The sequence below is a fragment of the Nannobrachium achirus genome, assembly GCF_963921795.1.
Source record: "Nannobrachium achirus genome assembly, chromosome: 7".
Taxonomy (NCBI): domain Eukaryota; kingdom Metazoa; phylum Chordata; class Actinopteri; order Myctophiformes; family Myctophidae; genus Nannobrachium; species Nannobrachium achirus.
The window spans coordinates 41,372,752-41,386,754 of NC_137816.1; the positions used below are offsets into that span (position 1 = coordinate 41,372,752).

At 41.3% G+C, this 14,003-nt stretch overlaps 1 protein-coding gene across 1 annotated transcript; it reads left to right on the plus strand.

Annotated features, from left to right (window-relative positions):
• Positions 1-8,040: 8,040 nt before the first annotated feature.
• LOC308288766 (kelch domain-containing protein 3-like) lies at positions 8,041-13,588 on the plus strand (the record flags this gene model as incomplete). The annotated part of the gene is made up of 2 exons (XM_080730236.1): positions 8,041-9,017; positions 13,435-13,588. The coding sequence occupies 2 exons, from the start codon at positions 8,041-8,043 to the stop codon at positions 13,586-13,588; spliced, it is 1,131 nt and encodes a 376-aa protein (XP_080586362.1).
• Between the last annotated feature and the right edge of the window lie 415 nt (positions 13,589-14,003).

The following is a 14,003-nucleotide window of genomic DNA, read 5'->3' on the forward strand; positions in this document are numbered from 1 at the left end:
GCAATATATAAACTTTATTACAGGCTCAAGGCCCACAGGGTAAGAAGACAATACATTACAAAGATAATAATTTAAAAAAACAACAACAGAGAGTACATTCACCGAGCCCCACCGGAGCTAAATAGGCACTCATGCCACTCATGCCAGTGTCCACTAATGGTAGACGTGTACCTGACAGAGCTACATCCAGGGTCTGTCATCAGTCTCTGGAACAATCTGAAACAATGTATCTTTCCTGTGGCTGTTATAATGAACACAAACAGATCAGAAAGTAATTTAACATACAACAATGTACGGGATTCCTTTCTATTAAAAGCAAAATCATCACTGGGTCAAAGTTGTTGCTTGGTTCTCCCCATATAAAGGCATGTAGGTAACAGTAACATGATATTATGTCATGAATGATAAAAGTAATGTTTAAACACTTTGATGTGTGTGAGTTCATCTGGAGACTTACTCAGTCTGTGACTTACAGAGATCTTGATGGTCTTTGGGTTCCACCTGTTCATCAGAATTGCCGCTGGTGCCGTCTAGAGATTTCATCTTCACTTGAAGTCTGGAGTCTTGAAATGATGTACAGTGTATTCTGGACAGTTGTGGACACTCTGCAACTAACCTAACCTAACGCACACTATGTGTTAATGTTGATCAATATAATAATGTAAAAATACAAAGTTAAGTAGACCTAAGTAAGAAATAGTAAATACATTGTAATAATACATTGAAGGGGAAATGTAGAAAAACAAATGCAACTCAGCATTGAATTTATGGCAAACATTTTGCTACTCAACCCTTTCCAAATAATATACAATTAAGAAGTGGGATGTTCCACTTAGTAAGAGAAAGAATTAATGAAATATTATTTTTTTAAAAAGCTAGAAGACTCACCTATTATAGTAACCATGTGAATTGCTAATAATGTTATGGGTCAGATGTGTAAAGATCTATCACATTGTATTGTTCTTTTCAGACTCAACAACAATAATAATGATGATGTTACTTAAATGCTGATCAATGTGTGAATCTGGCTCTTATCAGGTGTGTGTTTTCTCTCCCTGTCCTGTGCTGTCCTCAGTTAAACCAAGACAGTGCTGTTGTGACCAATGTGGAAAAAGCCTTCAGCTCAATTTATTATCTCAAAGTAGACCAGAGAATTCATACCGGAGTGAAGCCATTCAGCTGTGAACAATGTGGGAAGTATTTTGCTCGTCTGGACAATTAAAAGATCATAAGCGTTCACATACTGGAGAGATTGTTGTGACCAGTGTGGGAAAAGATTTGTTCAAAAGGGGATTTTAAGAGAACACCTGAGAATTCACACTAGAGAGAAGCCCTATTGCTGTGACCAGTGTGGGAAAAGCTTTACTCGATTGTCTTATCTCAAAATACATGAACGAATTCACACAGGAGAGAAACCGTACGGCTGTGTCCAATGTGGGAAAAGTTCAGTTTAACGGCTGCTCTGAAAGTACACCAGAGATTTCACACCGAAGAAAAGCCTTACTGCTGTGAACACTGTGGCAAACGTTTCACTGTAAAATCTAGCCTCGTACAACACAAGAAGATTCACACTTGAGAGAGACCTTACTGCTGTCACCAATGTGGGAAAAGGTTCACTCTGAAGACGGCTCTGAAAAGACACCTGAAAATCCACACTGGTGAGAAGCCATATACTGCTGTGTCCAGTGTGAGAAAAGGTTCAGTGATATGCATCATCTCAAAGCACACCAGAAAAATCACACTGGAAAAAAACCTTATTGCTGTGACCAGTGTGGAAAGAGCTTTCCTAGACTGGAACATATCAAAATACACCAACAAATTCACACCGGAGAGAAACCTTATATCTGTAACCAATGTGGGGAAAACTCTGTCAGGTACACGTCTACCGTTAGAGGCCACTGGCATGAGTGCCTCTTTAGCTCCGGTGGGGCTTGGAGAATGTACTCTGTTGTTGTTTTTTTAATTATTATCTTTGTAATGTATGGTCTTCTTACCCTGTGGGCCTTGAGCCTGTAATAAAGTATTGCTGTGCAGTGTGAGTGTCTGATTGCATGTGATCAGATAAAGACACAACAGAGGCCTTTTTTGCTCTGTCCTGTTATTTTACTATTTATAATGAATGTCACTAATACAATACAGGAGAAGGCAGATTTCTGTATGTATGTAATGTATTTATTTTTAATTGGACATGATAGAAGCAATGCATCCAAACTAATCATTGTAGTATTTAGGACCACAATAACAAGGAGTAGTCAGGACTTTATGTTATCATTCTAGCCTAGATGTGATTGTACATTTGTGCTGTTTACATTTTTGTCTCATAAATTATTATACTTGAATCTTGAACCAAACTAACCTGACATGATTTAACATAGGTAATCCACTAAGCCTACTAGGTTTTATACTGTGTGATGTGGTGGACATTTCTGTAGATTACGAGTTGATTGGGCAATATCCATGTCTAGGCCACATATATTGTTATGTTAATATGCTTTAACTACTTAGAAACTGGCACCCATTGGTCATTATCAATTGAATATGCTGATATAATGCTCTATTTCCCCTAGAGCAGCTACATAGTCTCAAATAGATAATAAATGATAATTGTCTGTTCTGTGAAAGATAAGAGTATGTTGTAACTGTCTGTCCAATGGCAGCTGTGAGTTAGGTCATGTTTTGTGTTCCTTTAACCTAACTCTTTGAATTAGCTTGGCTCTCTTAACTCATGAATGCAAAAGCAGTCTTCTAAAGTAACCATAACAATGAATTTGCCTTTTAAATCATGTTAAACCACAAAGCAATAAAACACTTAGCTTCAACTCAAAATAGTAACCTTGACTTAATGTCTAGTGAACAAATGGACTCTTTAGCAACAAGAAAACAAGAAAAGGCACACAATAACTCCACACAACTGAGTTTTATATAGAAATAAATATTTATAGAAAATGTAAACAGTAAGTATAAATAAATGGATGGATGGATGGATGGATGGATGGATGGATGGATAGATCTCAGAGTCACTTAATGACAATTATAATAATTTGTGAGCCTACACACTCACACAGACCCTAAAAGCCAGCGAAATGAAATACTACCTAAGTTAACCTTAACTTGTGTCAGACTTGAATTCAAATGCAAGAGCAGCTTTATATAAATGTAGTAGTAGTAGTGTTATGAGAGGGAAGGTGATGTTTGTTCAGACTAGCAGGGACTTAGGTGGGACAGTTAACAAAGCATTATCCAGTTTCTGTCTATTGTTGATCCCTCCCCCCACCACCACCCTGATTGGTCCATCAGAGTCATTGTGAGTATTTAACATGGCTCTGTTTTAGCTCCATGACACAGTCATGACACAGTTCCATGTGTGCAAGTTCCTGAGGCTGAACTCTCTTCTGGACTAAAGGTGAAGTATAAATAAATAGATGGATAGATAGATGGATAGATGGATAGATAGATAGATAGATAGATAGATAGATAGATAGATAGATAGATAGATAGATAGTAAGTAGGTTGATGCACCAATTGATGCAGGTCAGAGTTGTCATATCTAAAAAAGAAGGTAACATTTGAATTCCCCATCAAAAAATACATACAATAGACATCCAATTTGTTTTTGAGATGGATAGGGTACAATTGGCAATTATAAAATACCAATTGATGCAGGTTAGAGTTGTCCTATCCCAAAAAGAAGGTAATATTTGAATTCTCCATCAAAAAATACATACAATAGACATCCAATTTGTTTTTTAGATGGATAGGGTACAATTGGCAATTATAAAATACCAATTGATGCAGGTTAGAGTTGTCCTATGCAAAAAAGAAGGTCATATTTGAATTCTCCATCAAAAAATACATACAATAGACACCTTTTTTTTTCTTTTTCGCTGCCTTTTTTTCGCGGCCTCGTCCATGGACCCGTCCACGGCCGGCCGTTTGCGTCCACGGCCGGCCGTTTGCGTCCACGGCCGCGGCCTCGTCCACGGCCGCGTCCCCGGCCGTCTGCGTCCACGGCCGCGTCCACGGTCGCGTCCACGGCCGGCCGTTTGCGTCCGTGGACGCGGCCTCGCGTCCGCGGACGTTTTTTTCGCGGCCGCGTCCATGGACGCGTCCACGGTCGCGTCCATGGACGTGGACGCGGCGGCCAGCGGCTGTCTCTCCATTTGTCACTCAAATTTTGCTTCTGGGGTGTCCCTGGAACGAAATATTTTGAGACGGGCGTCCGTGGCCAGAATACATATCATTTTGGGGGTCCTTCACATGAAAAAGTATGAGCACCACTGACATAGAAACATAGGTTTTTCAAAAAACCTGAGAAGACATGCACAAATTTTCATGATTTTTCAAAAATAGCAGCTCTACAAGCTCACATCTGCTATTTTTCAATGGTTAAAGCACAAAATAACACCGTGAATCCTTGTACCCCGGGCCCAGAATGTTGTGCGACACCCCTGCTGCCATGGTAAAGACATGGAATACTCCTCTTCCCAGCACTGAGCATCACCTTTTTTTCAGTGCGCTCGGGGGCCAGTGATTTTTAGCCAGAGCGCCCTGGGTGTTTCAAGTGTTGTCTGACATTTACCACGTGACTTTGAATCATTACGATAAGCATTAGAAGTCCATGTTTACCGTTGTTTCAGTTAGACCAGGGGTTTTCAAAGTGGGTGACGGGGCACCCTGGGGTGCCGCGACGGCAGTCCAGGGGTGCCGCGAGATCATTTGATAATATTTGGAATTTATTTGGACACTTGAAAAAATATCTAGTACCATTTCAAACTTGAAATACAAAGTTATCAGTCAGTTCTAACCAAAATGGCTATTATCTCAACGTTTTTCTCGCAACATAATCACTAAAATATCGTCACTGTCGGGCAGAAACCCCGTATCTCCAAGTTTCAAATGTGTACGTCTTTTGGTAAAGCAAAGCCCTGCTTCATCATACAAGACTGTCGCACAAAACTAGTGAAAACAGCCGATCTACAGTGTTTGTAGATCTGCTGTTTTCACTAGTTTAGTACATTTTATAGATGATAAATACAAAACGAACGGTTTTGGACATACAAGGTTTCCACCCGAAAGGTGCTGGGAGTGAAAACTATAATGTAGGGGTGCCTCGGATTAAAAAGATATTTACTGGGTGCCCTGAGACAAAAAAGTTTGGGAACCCCTGAGTTAGACGATTAGTGCTAATGACGCAGATGACACGACTTTCGAGCACAGCAACGGTGTAAATGCTCTGCGCGCTTATAGTTGGAGGCACTCTGGATATGATATCCAAAGCCCTTCGCACTTTCTGTGGAACGGCCCCTGAAGGTTTTTAGGAGGGATGTGTTATTATGGGATGTAATGTATTAGAGTGGAACCAGGAGGCATTAGAGATTAGCTCCACCCAACAGAGGTCAACAGGTCAAGGGGTCACGCGTACACCACCTACAGTGGTCAGACAAGAGCAGCATATTTATGAGGAAACTAGTATTATCATCGTCGGACAGAAAACCTTGTATTATTACTGTATGTCCAAAACAGTTACGGGTACTTTTTTAGGAAATGTAAAAAAAAAAGAAAAATAACCTGTGTTCCAATGTAGATCTATATCAAGTCACAAGCTTTTCTTAATGCTTTTCATTGGTTCAATATTTATGAAAAAGACAGACACACTGTAACCACTTTTACTTTTACGTTCAAAATGTTTCAAAAATAGCCAATCTCCATGCTCACCGCACGTCTCATCGCAACACATTGTGAGCTTGTAGACTAGAGCTTGTGAGCTTGTGGATCAGCTCATTTTGCTATTTTTGCAACTTTTGTACAACAAAGTAAAATTCCTTTTTAAAGGAATAAAGAAATTGAAATATGGAGTTGCCCGACAGCAACAATAGGCTACTGTACCTCCTCATAGCTGGATGGAAGAGGGAGAAATGGATCCCATGGTCTTCACCACAAACATTTGCTCAGGGATTTCATGGTTATTGATGATGATGATTTCTTCTTCTTTTTTTTCAGACCTTTTGTTATTGTTTTAATCAAAATCAGTTTAGATCGCCAAGCACATTTGCAGATTCTGGGAATTTGTTTCTGCGGTTTGCTTCCAGATAGGATGAACATCAAAACACACAAACACTCTGATTATTCATATTGGAGAAGAGGGGGAAGGACCCATCTATAGTTTCATATTGTTGCCAATACACATGATATGCCCTCAGTGTTAGGCAGTGGTGGAAAAAGCACTCCCATTTCAATACTGCAATGTAGAAATACTCTGTTGAAGTCCGAAATTATAATTCTACTTGAGTAAAAGTACAAAAGTACTGGCATCAAAATAGCTAGTACTAAAAGTAGAAAATACTCATTATGCAGAATGTTTTCACTAGTTTTCAAATGTATAAAATAAAAATCTTTTGAAAATAGAAGATCCACAAGCTCAACAATGCTCATTGTGAGCTATTGTGATCGGCTATTTTCAAAAGATTATCTACAAAAGTAACCAAAGTTTTCAAATAATTCTAGTGGAATAAAAGTATAATATTTGCCCCTGAGATGTAGTGGAGAAGAAGTAAACGTACTGAAAATAGGAAATACTCCAGGAAAGTCAAAATATCTGAAAACTGTACTCAAGTACAGTTCTTAAGTAAATGTACTTGGTTACTTTACACCACTTGTGTTAAGTTGACTCCACAGAGGGAGCATATGGACAACTGTCAACCCTGGGGCCACACCCACATTCCCTTAATGAGAACTTATATTATTGATTTCAGCTGTTCCAATTCCAAACAGGCAGGTTTTCATGACACTTTTCAATTACTACAGTCCATTGTATTAAATTATTTATTTGAAATCTGAATAGTCAAAGAGTCCTAAACTGGTGTCAAATCCAGCACCGGGCCCATAACAGATTAGATACTTCCTTACTATTTTGTAGAGTGCATTATTCCGATTCAGATGCCTGCGTGGGTTCACAGCATGTGCACAATGCCTGCAATCCAAATCCATCTGAACTCAACCCAACACTAATGTTCAGAATGGTATGTCACACCCAGAATTACAGTTTAGGCATTGGCACCGGGTGAAAAATGGGTTAGAAAAATCGGGGGATAAAAAAGGCAAAAAGACTTATTGAGGTTCAAATGATAATCCATAATCTGGGCCAGATTAACAATATACTGTATTGCATTGAAAGCGGTGAGGAGACAGAACATTTAAATTAGTAGTCTACATATGATTGTTGTTTTTTAATTGTGTAAGTCATGTGAACATTCATATACTGGTCATGAGCTCCTCAGTCCTTAACAGCAGGTGTAAACATGTTTGATAGACCAGTGCATATATTATATGTATAATTGAAGCTATAGTGAAACGAACAGCAGGGATCCTCGTACACTGCCAGGTGGAACACCTCAGGGCATTTGTCACGGCTTGACTAAGCATTTGTTTAGCTCAGTTGAAATGCATACAGCATGTCATGTCTCATTTCACTGGTGTGTGTGTGTGTGTGTGTGTGTGTGTGTGTGTGTGTGTGTGTGTGTGTGTGTGTGTGTGTGCGTGTGCGTGTGTTTTTATACCTCCCCATCTGTAGCCTGGGGCCAGGGACCCCCTTGTCTCCTTCGGTGACTCTGAGAGGATACAAATGTAATCAAATGGACCTCTGGTTACATTTGTACCCTCTTAGTGTAACACATGGATAAATTAACACTGGGGATTTTGCTGTGTATTTTTAGGGCTGTGCTCAACTAAAGAAATTCGTAGTCGACTAATATTCATAGGAACTTTGGCGACCTGTGATTAGTAACGCCAAATGTGTAAAATAGTTCTGGCGCATACAATCATGCAGAGAGTAGCCTTTTTAGGCACAAAATGGCATCACAATGTTGTCATCACAACCATGTAGTTGGCCTTTAAAATGAATTGTCCAATAAGCAAAACATCTTTTCAGTTGTTTTATTTCTATAGTGACAGCCTGGGTTGACCTATATTGACCTGCCTTCTATCAACTTCCCCTGTGCGCTAATTTCCAGCAAGCGATAGACGGTGGTGCTGGCGAGTGAAATGTTAAACTGGACCCTACATCTGAGAGGAAGACCGGAGAGATCCCTCCAAGCGGCGGTAGCCGTGAGTCCCAAGGTGTACTCCTTTGGAGGGGACAGTGAAAGCGATCAGATTGAAGTGCACGTCTTCAACACGGTGTCTTTGCGCTGGATGAAATTACCCCCCGTGACCAATGGAGAAGGAAATCGCCCCCTTGGGGTTCCCTCTATGCGCAGCCGCTACACAGCTGTGCTCATAGAGGAAGCCATCTTCATCTGGGGCGGGGTTCCGTCGTCCGTTGTGCTTTATGCATTCGATGTCGACACCCACAGATGGTTCTTGCCCAATAGCTCTGGCGCTGTGCCAGAGGCGAGGGAGCAACACTCGGCCTCTGTCCTGGGGAAGGTCATGTATATCCTTGGAGGATGGACCCTAAACGGGGGCACTAATGACATCTACAAGCTGGACGCCACCACAATGCTCTGGTCCTTAATAAACCCCAGAGGAACCCCGCCTCCTGATTTATACCGTCACTCTGCCACCATCATCGGGACAAAGATGTTTGTGTTTGGGGGCCACGCGGAGCACTTTAACAATGTCAGAATGTTTGACACAGAGACCAACTGCTGGCTGAGCGCGCCTTCGGCACAGCTCCTCCCAGAAGGACGCTGCGCTCATTCGGCCTTCGTCTACAATGGAGAGATGTACATATTTGGTGGCCGCAACTTTAACCACACCCTCAATGATATGTGGAAATTCAATCCAGAGACCTTCTCCTGGAAGACGGTTGAGCCCAGCGGGGAAGGTCCATGTGTTTTGATGACCAGGATGTGCTATTGTTGCATGGTGGGGGATCATATCGTTGTCTTTGGAGGATGGGACACATCCAATGCCAATGACCTCTACATCTTAGACCTAAGTCCTAGATTGAAGACGTTGTGCAAGCTGGCAGTTATCGAGCACAGTCTGGAGCAGTCGGCTCTCCCACGAGACATCAGGTGGGAACTGGCAGCCATGACTACCAACAGCAACAACAAAAGAAAAAAGTAACCTCTAAATACAAAACGAAAAAACTTGAGCCTAATAAAATCACTAAAACGATAAATAAATAAAAGCACAAGTGGCAACAGGTTCCAAGCATCAGAAGAAGAATAGATGATGTGAAGATGATGGTTTTCAGAAGAGGAACATTCACTCACAACCTGCAACGTATTGATGGAGTATCAATGCTGTTGCATTCATCACTAAACTAGTACGATCTGGACAATCACAGGCCACGACGTCAATCAATATGACACAGTACACACACACAGATTTGAGGAGGTTGTGAGGTGCATTGTTGAAAAGTCACACCAGGAACAGGGACCTGAGGCCACATGCTCACCGTTGCTCCAGCAGTGTTACAGAAATGATTAACACTTAGCCACATAGCAGCCTTAAAATGTATTAGGAATACTCTACATTTAAATAATTTTTTTGTTGTTTGTTTGTTTGATTGTCCACGTACAATTGTTTTTTGTATTGTATTTTTGCTACTTGTGTATTTTATTGTTGTTTCTATTTTCTTGTTTTAATGTTTGGGGACTACAGATGGAAATATTTAGCCTACACCGAATCCTGTCTACATAAGTCATAATCGTAATAAAGTGTCATTAATGTGCACTATGCCTGCCAAATAAACAACTAAAGGCTTTTAGAGGGTACGTCTGTCTGTCTGTCTGCTTGTCTGTCTATTTCTTTGGTGCTGATCCCGCAAAGACACTGGACTGATCAGCGTTAGACTTTGTGTGACCAAAGAGTAGCTCAGCACTTTATTTTTTCTTTTCTTTTTCTTATCATTTTTATTTTAATAATTTGATCATAAAAGTGAACAAGGCTCAGATCTGGTTGAAACCCAGTGGTGGAATACTTAATGAGATGTTTAAGTGGCAATGTAGAAATACTAGTAAAAGTTCTATAGTCAAAACATGTACTAAAATATCTAGAAACATATTGGCATCAAAATATACTTAAACTACGAAAGGTAAAAATACACATCATGCAGAATGGTCACTTTTTCTTTTTTGTTTTTGTCAAAATTGTTCAAGCTCTCAACGTGTCGCATTGTGACACATTGTGAGCTTGTAGATTGGCTTGTAGATAACCAATCTACAACATGTTTGTGAACCCCCTGGGCTAAGGGAGCTACCGGTATTGTGTTCATGAGCTTCAGGCATGGCTACTTGACAACCAGTAGGTGTCCTATCTAACATCCAGCACCTAAATGTCAAAAAACTCTGCCATACACATACAATACATTAATACAAAATAAATAAAAGAAATATTCAGTAAGATATAATAATTTACAGTATGTAAAGCCAGTTGTGTTTTGTCGCATAGTATCAATACTGTCAGGCAGAAACCTGGTCACTTTTTTGTTTGTTTTTTCATTAATTTAAGCTGTACATTTTTTTTTCTTAGTTTAGTCTGTGGGTTTTATACATATTTACCAATGAAAAGTATTAATACGTGTTTGTTTGACTAAATAATAATTTCAGTGGGTCAATTGGAACAATGTAAATTTTTTTCAATTTCCTGAAAGGTTTTGGACATACAAGTTTTTCTGCCTGACAACAGTGATGATATAGTGTCTGGTTGGCAGAGGTATGGAGGAGAGTAGAAGAGATGCTGTGAAGGTCATGGACAGCCAGGGGTGTCGCACCAAATTCTGGGCCCTGGGTGCTTTAACTATTGAAAAATAGCAGATACACAAGCTCACAGGGGGGGTTTTGGGGGGTGAAGGACCCCCAAAATGATATGTATTTGGCCACGGACCCCCATCTCAAAATATTTAGTTCCAGGGACCCCCCAGAAGCAAAATTAGAGTTACAAATGTTCGCTTAAAAAATACATATATTCAAAGATTTGCATACATTTTCACGACTTTTCAAAAATAGCAGATCTACAAGCTCGCTGTGAGCTTGTAGATCTGCTAGTTTTCAATAGCTAAAGTATATAAAATAATTAAGGCCCCGCCACCTTGGCCCTAGTAACTCAGTCCCACTCCCCCCCCCCTGTGACGCCCCTGTGGACAGCTTTTACAGTACACTAACAACACTGTGACTTGGGTTTGCTGAGCAAGCAGGAAACCCAATGCTGCTGCATTAAAATCTGTCCTTCTCTTAATCCAGTATGGTAGAGTATGTTAATACATTATAACTTAATCCAGTATGGTAGAGTATGTTAATACATTATAACTCATGCAATTGTGGTAGTTGTATTGCAGATCTACGAGCTAAAACTGAGACACAATTTACAATTTAGGCATTTAGCAGACGCTTTTAATCCAAAGCGACTTACAATAAGAAGGTAATACATCAATATAATAAGCAAGATAATGTCAGTACATCAACAACAATACAACAAATGCATAGGGATATCAATCTAGAGAAACAATAACATAAGTTGACCACGCACCTAATATCAGTACAAAAACTTTTCTAAAACCTAAAAATGCTGTCTAGCTTCATGTGTGGTCATCGAGGGAAGGGGAGTGTTACATTAGTGCTATGGGTTTAGGTGGAGTCTGAATCCACGGCGGATGCTAGGGAGCGAGTCTGTAGTTCCAAGTGCGACAGGGAGTTTATTCCACAGTTTGGGGGCCAGGAGGGCAAATTGTCTAGGACAAGTGGATTTTTGTCCTGGGGTTTTTAGTGAGGGTTCTGTCAGCATCCCTGTGTTGGCTGATCTGAGTGAACGGGTGGGGTTGTAGGGGTTGATCAGGTTTTGGAGGTATGGAGGAGCCGTACCTTTGGCTGCTTTGAAGGTCAGCATCAGTGTTTTGTATTCAGTGCGGGCCACAAACGGAAGCCAGTGGAGGGAGCCACGGCATTTTGGATCGCGTTTCCAGCTTGTGGATCTGCTACTTTTGATACTTTTGTGTGACACTGTAGTGTATATCAATTAATTTACGAAAAAAACACAAAAAGTTTAAATTAGGAGATAAGAGGTTATCTGCCCGACAGCAAAGTTATGCTAGAGAGAACCGAAGTCCGATATCACTGCCGCTAGAAGCCTTCCATTCCATTCAAAATACCATTGGGTCTCAATAGCATCGTGGCATATACCGTAACAACTGTGTTCCAAAAATACACAAATGAGCCCGGCGATTTTATTCATATGGTTGTGAAGCATCAATGACGGTTAAAAACTGCTAATTTATCCAAAGAGTAATACAATTATTTCATGTTCTCCAAACACAGACGTTATCAAATGTAACTCAATATCATAAGCTACACAGAGTCACATATCTGACAGAATCGCCGGGCTGAGTTTTTATTTTTATGTTTGGAACACATCACTTTTATGACACAATGTTAAGATGACCCTCTGGTATTAGAAATATATAGAAATCTATTTCTATGACCCAGGGGAGAACGGAGGCAGGATACTCTATTTTGTCAGCTTATTAGGGAGGGGTTGAGGAAGGGGGCGGGACAAATACACCGTCTGGGCCGCCCACTGACCCTGTCCCACCCTGTCCTGATGTCCTCCCTGTCTGCCCATTAACCCCTGATTAGTGCCCGCTGCATCTGGTCACAAAGGCCTAATCAGTGGCTCACCTCAGGGACTGTCCCCTTCTAGAACTGACCCTCTAATCTAGTTACTGGTCTGTCTGTCTGTCTGTCTGCCTGTCTGTCTGTCTGTCTGTCTGTCTGTCTGTATGTCTGTCTGCCTGTCTGTCTGTCTGTTAAAGTATACTGTCAAAGTATACAGACACTGTCTGTATAACTGACTTATAACAAATTCATCTAGAATAAAAAGAAAAAGGAATACTCTTTTCCTGTATACATAGAGTAGGCTCCCCAGTTAAAATATGATTATTTGGGGGGTCGCGGCCTGAAAAGGTTGAGAACCACTGATCTAATTAATATGGCCTACCTTTTTTATACAGCGGTTACAACTGGCAGCATGTTTTGCCATGCTACTCATACTATTTGTTGTCTATGTACATAACAGTGAGGTGAACGCTACTGATACAGCGCCACCATCAGCTGGGTGATGGAACAACAAGTGATGGAAGCATTCCTCCGTGACAGTATATTGATTGGACAGTGAGACGGATGGCATGCTGTTACTGGGGGCCTCGTATGACCTGGGGGTCTATTAAAGAAGTACAGTAGATATTGTGTGTGTGTGTGTGCGTGCGTGCGTGCGTGTGTGCTTGCGTGTGCATGAACGCACCCACACACACACACAAACACAGGCACTGTGTGCATGTCTGTACATACAGTGCAAGCGGCAGCACTCATTCAGACGTCCGTAGCGTGGATGGAATCCAGGCTGAAACCCAATCGCCGCGGCCCATGCCAGCATGCCATCCTCCTGGCCACCTCGGCTCCTGATCAAACTCCCTGTGGTTGCTGTGATGGACAGCAAGCAGCTTAGAGGCAGTCAAGGGGAAAGCCTTCCCCGGCGCTTCCCCCCCGAAATGTGTCGAGACTCGCGCGTGGCGTCGGAAACAAAAGCGCCCACACTGCACAACTGTCATGCTGCCCTCGTCACGCTGGCAGGGCTAGAATTATGGTGACGGACTGCGTCTTTGAACTTTTGAGACAAAGCCCGTCCGTCGTCGCCAAAGCGCTCCGGTTAGATCCGGGTGTGGTGAGGCGTCACTGGCGATCACTCGCACCGTGGAGCAGTGAATAGACTTGTCTTCCACTTGACATGCGGTGCTCTATCATATCACTTGTTACCAGTGTTGCACAGGTATTGTATATTGTCACTGTCTGGCCAAACTTAACTTTTTTTTGGCATAAATCAGGGCTATTGAACACCCTTTACAGCTGAGTGTTGGTTAAAATAATATTGAACCAATGGAAAGTAGTAAAAAGTGCTTGGGACAAAACCTCCTAACTCCACTTGAGCTCATTTGCCAGAAAATGAACATTTTGGAGTTAGGAGGTTTTTTGCCCGAGAGCAGAGATATCCTGTTTGTCCAGGTA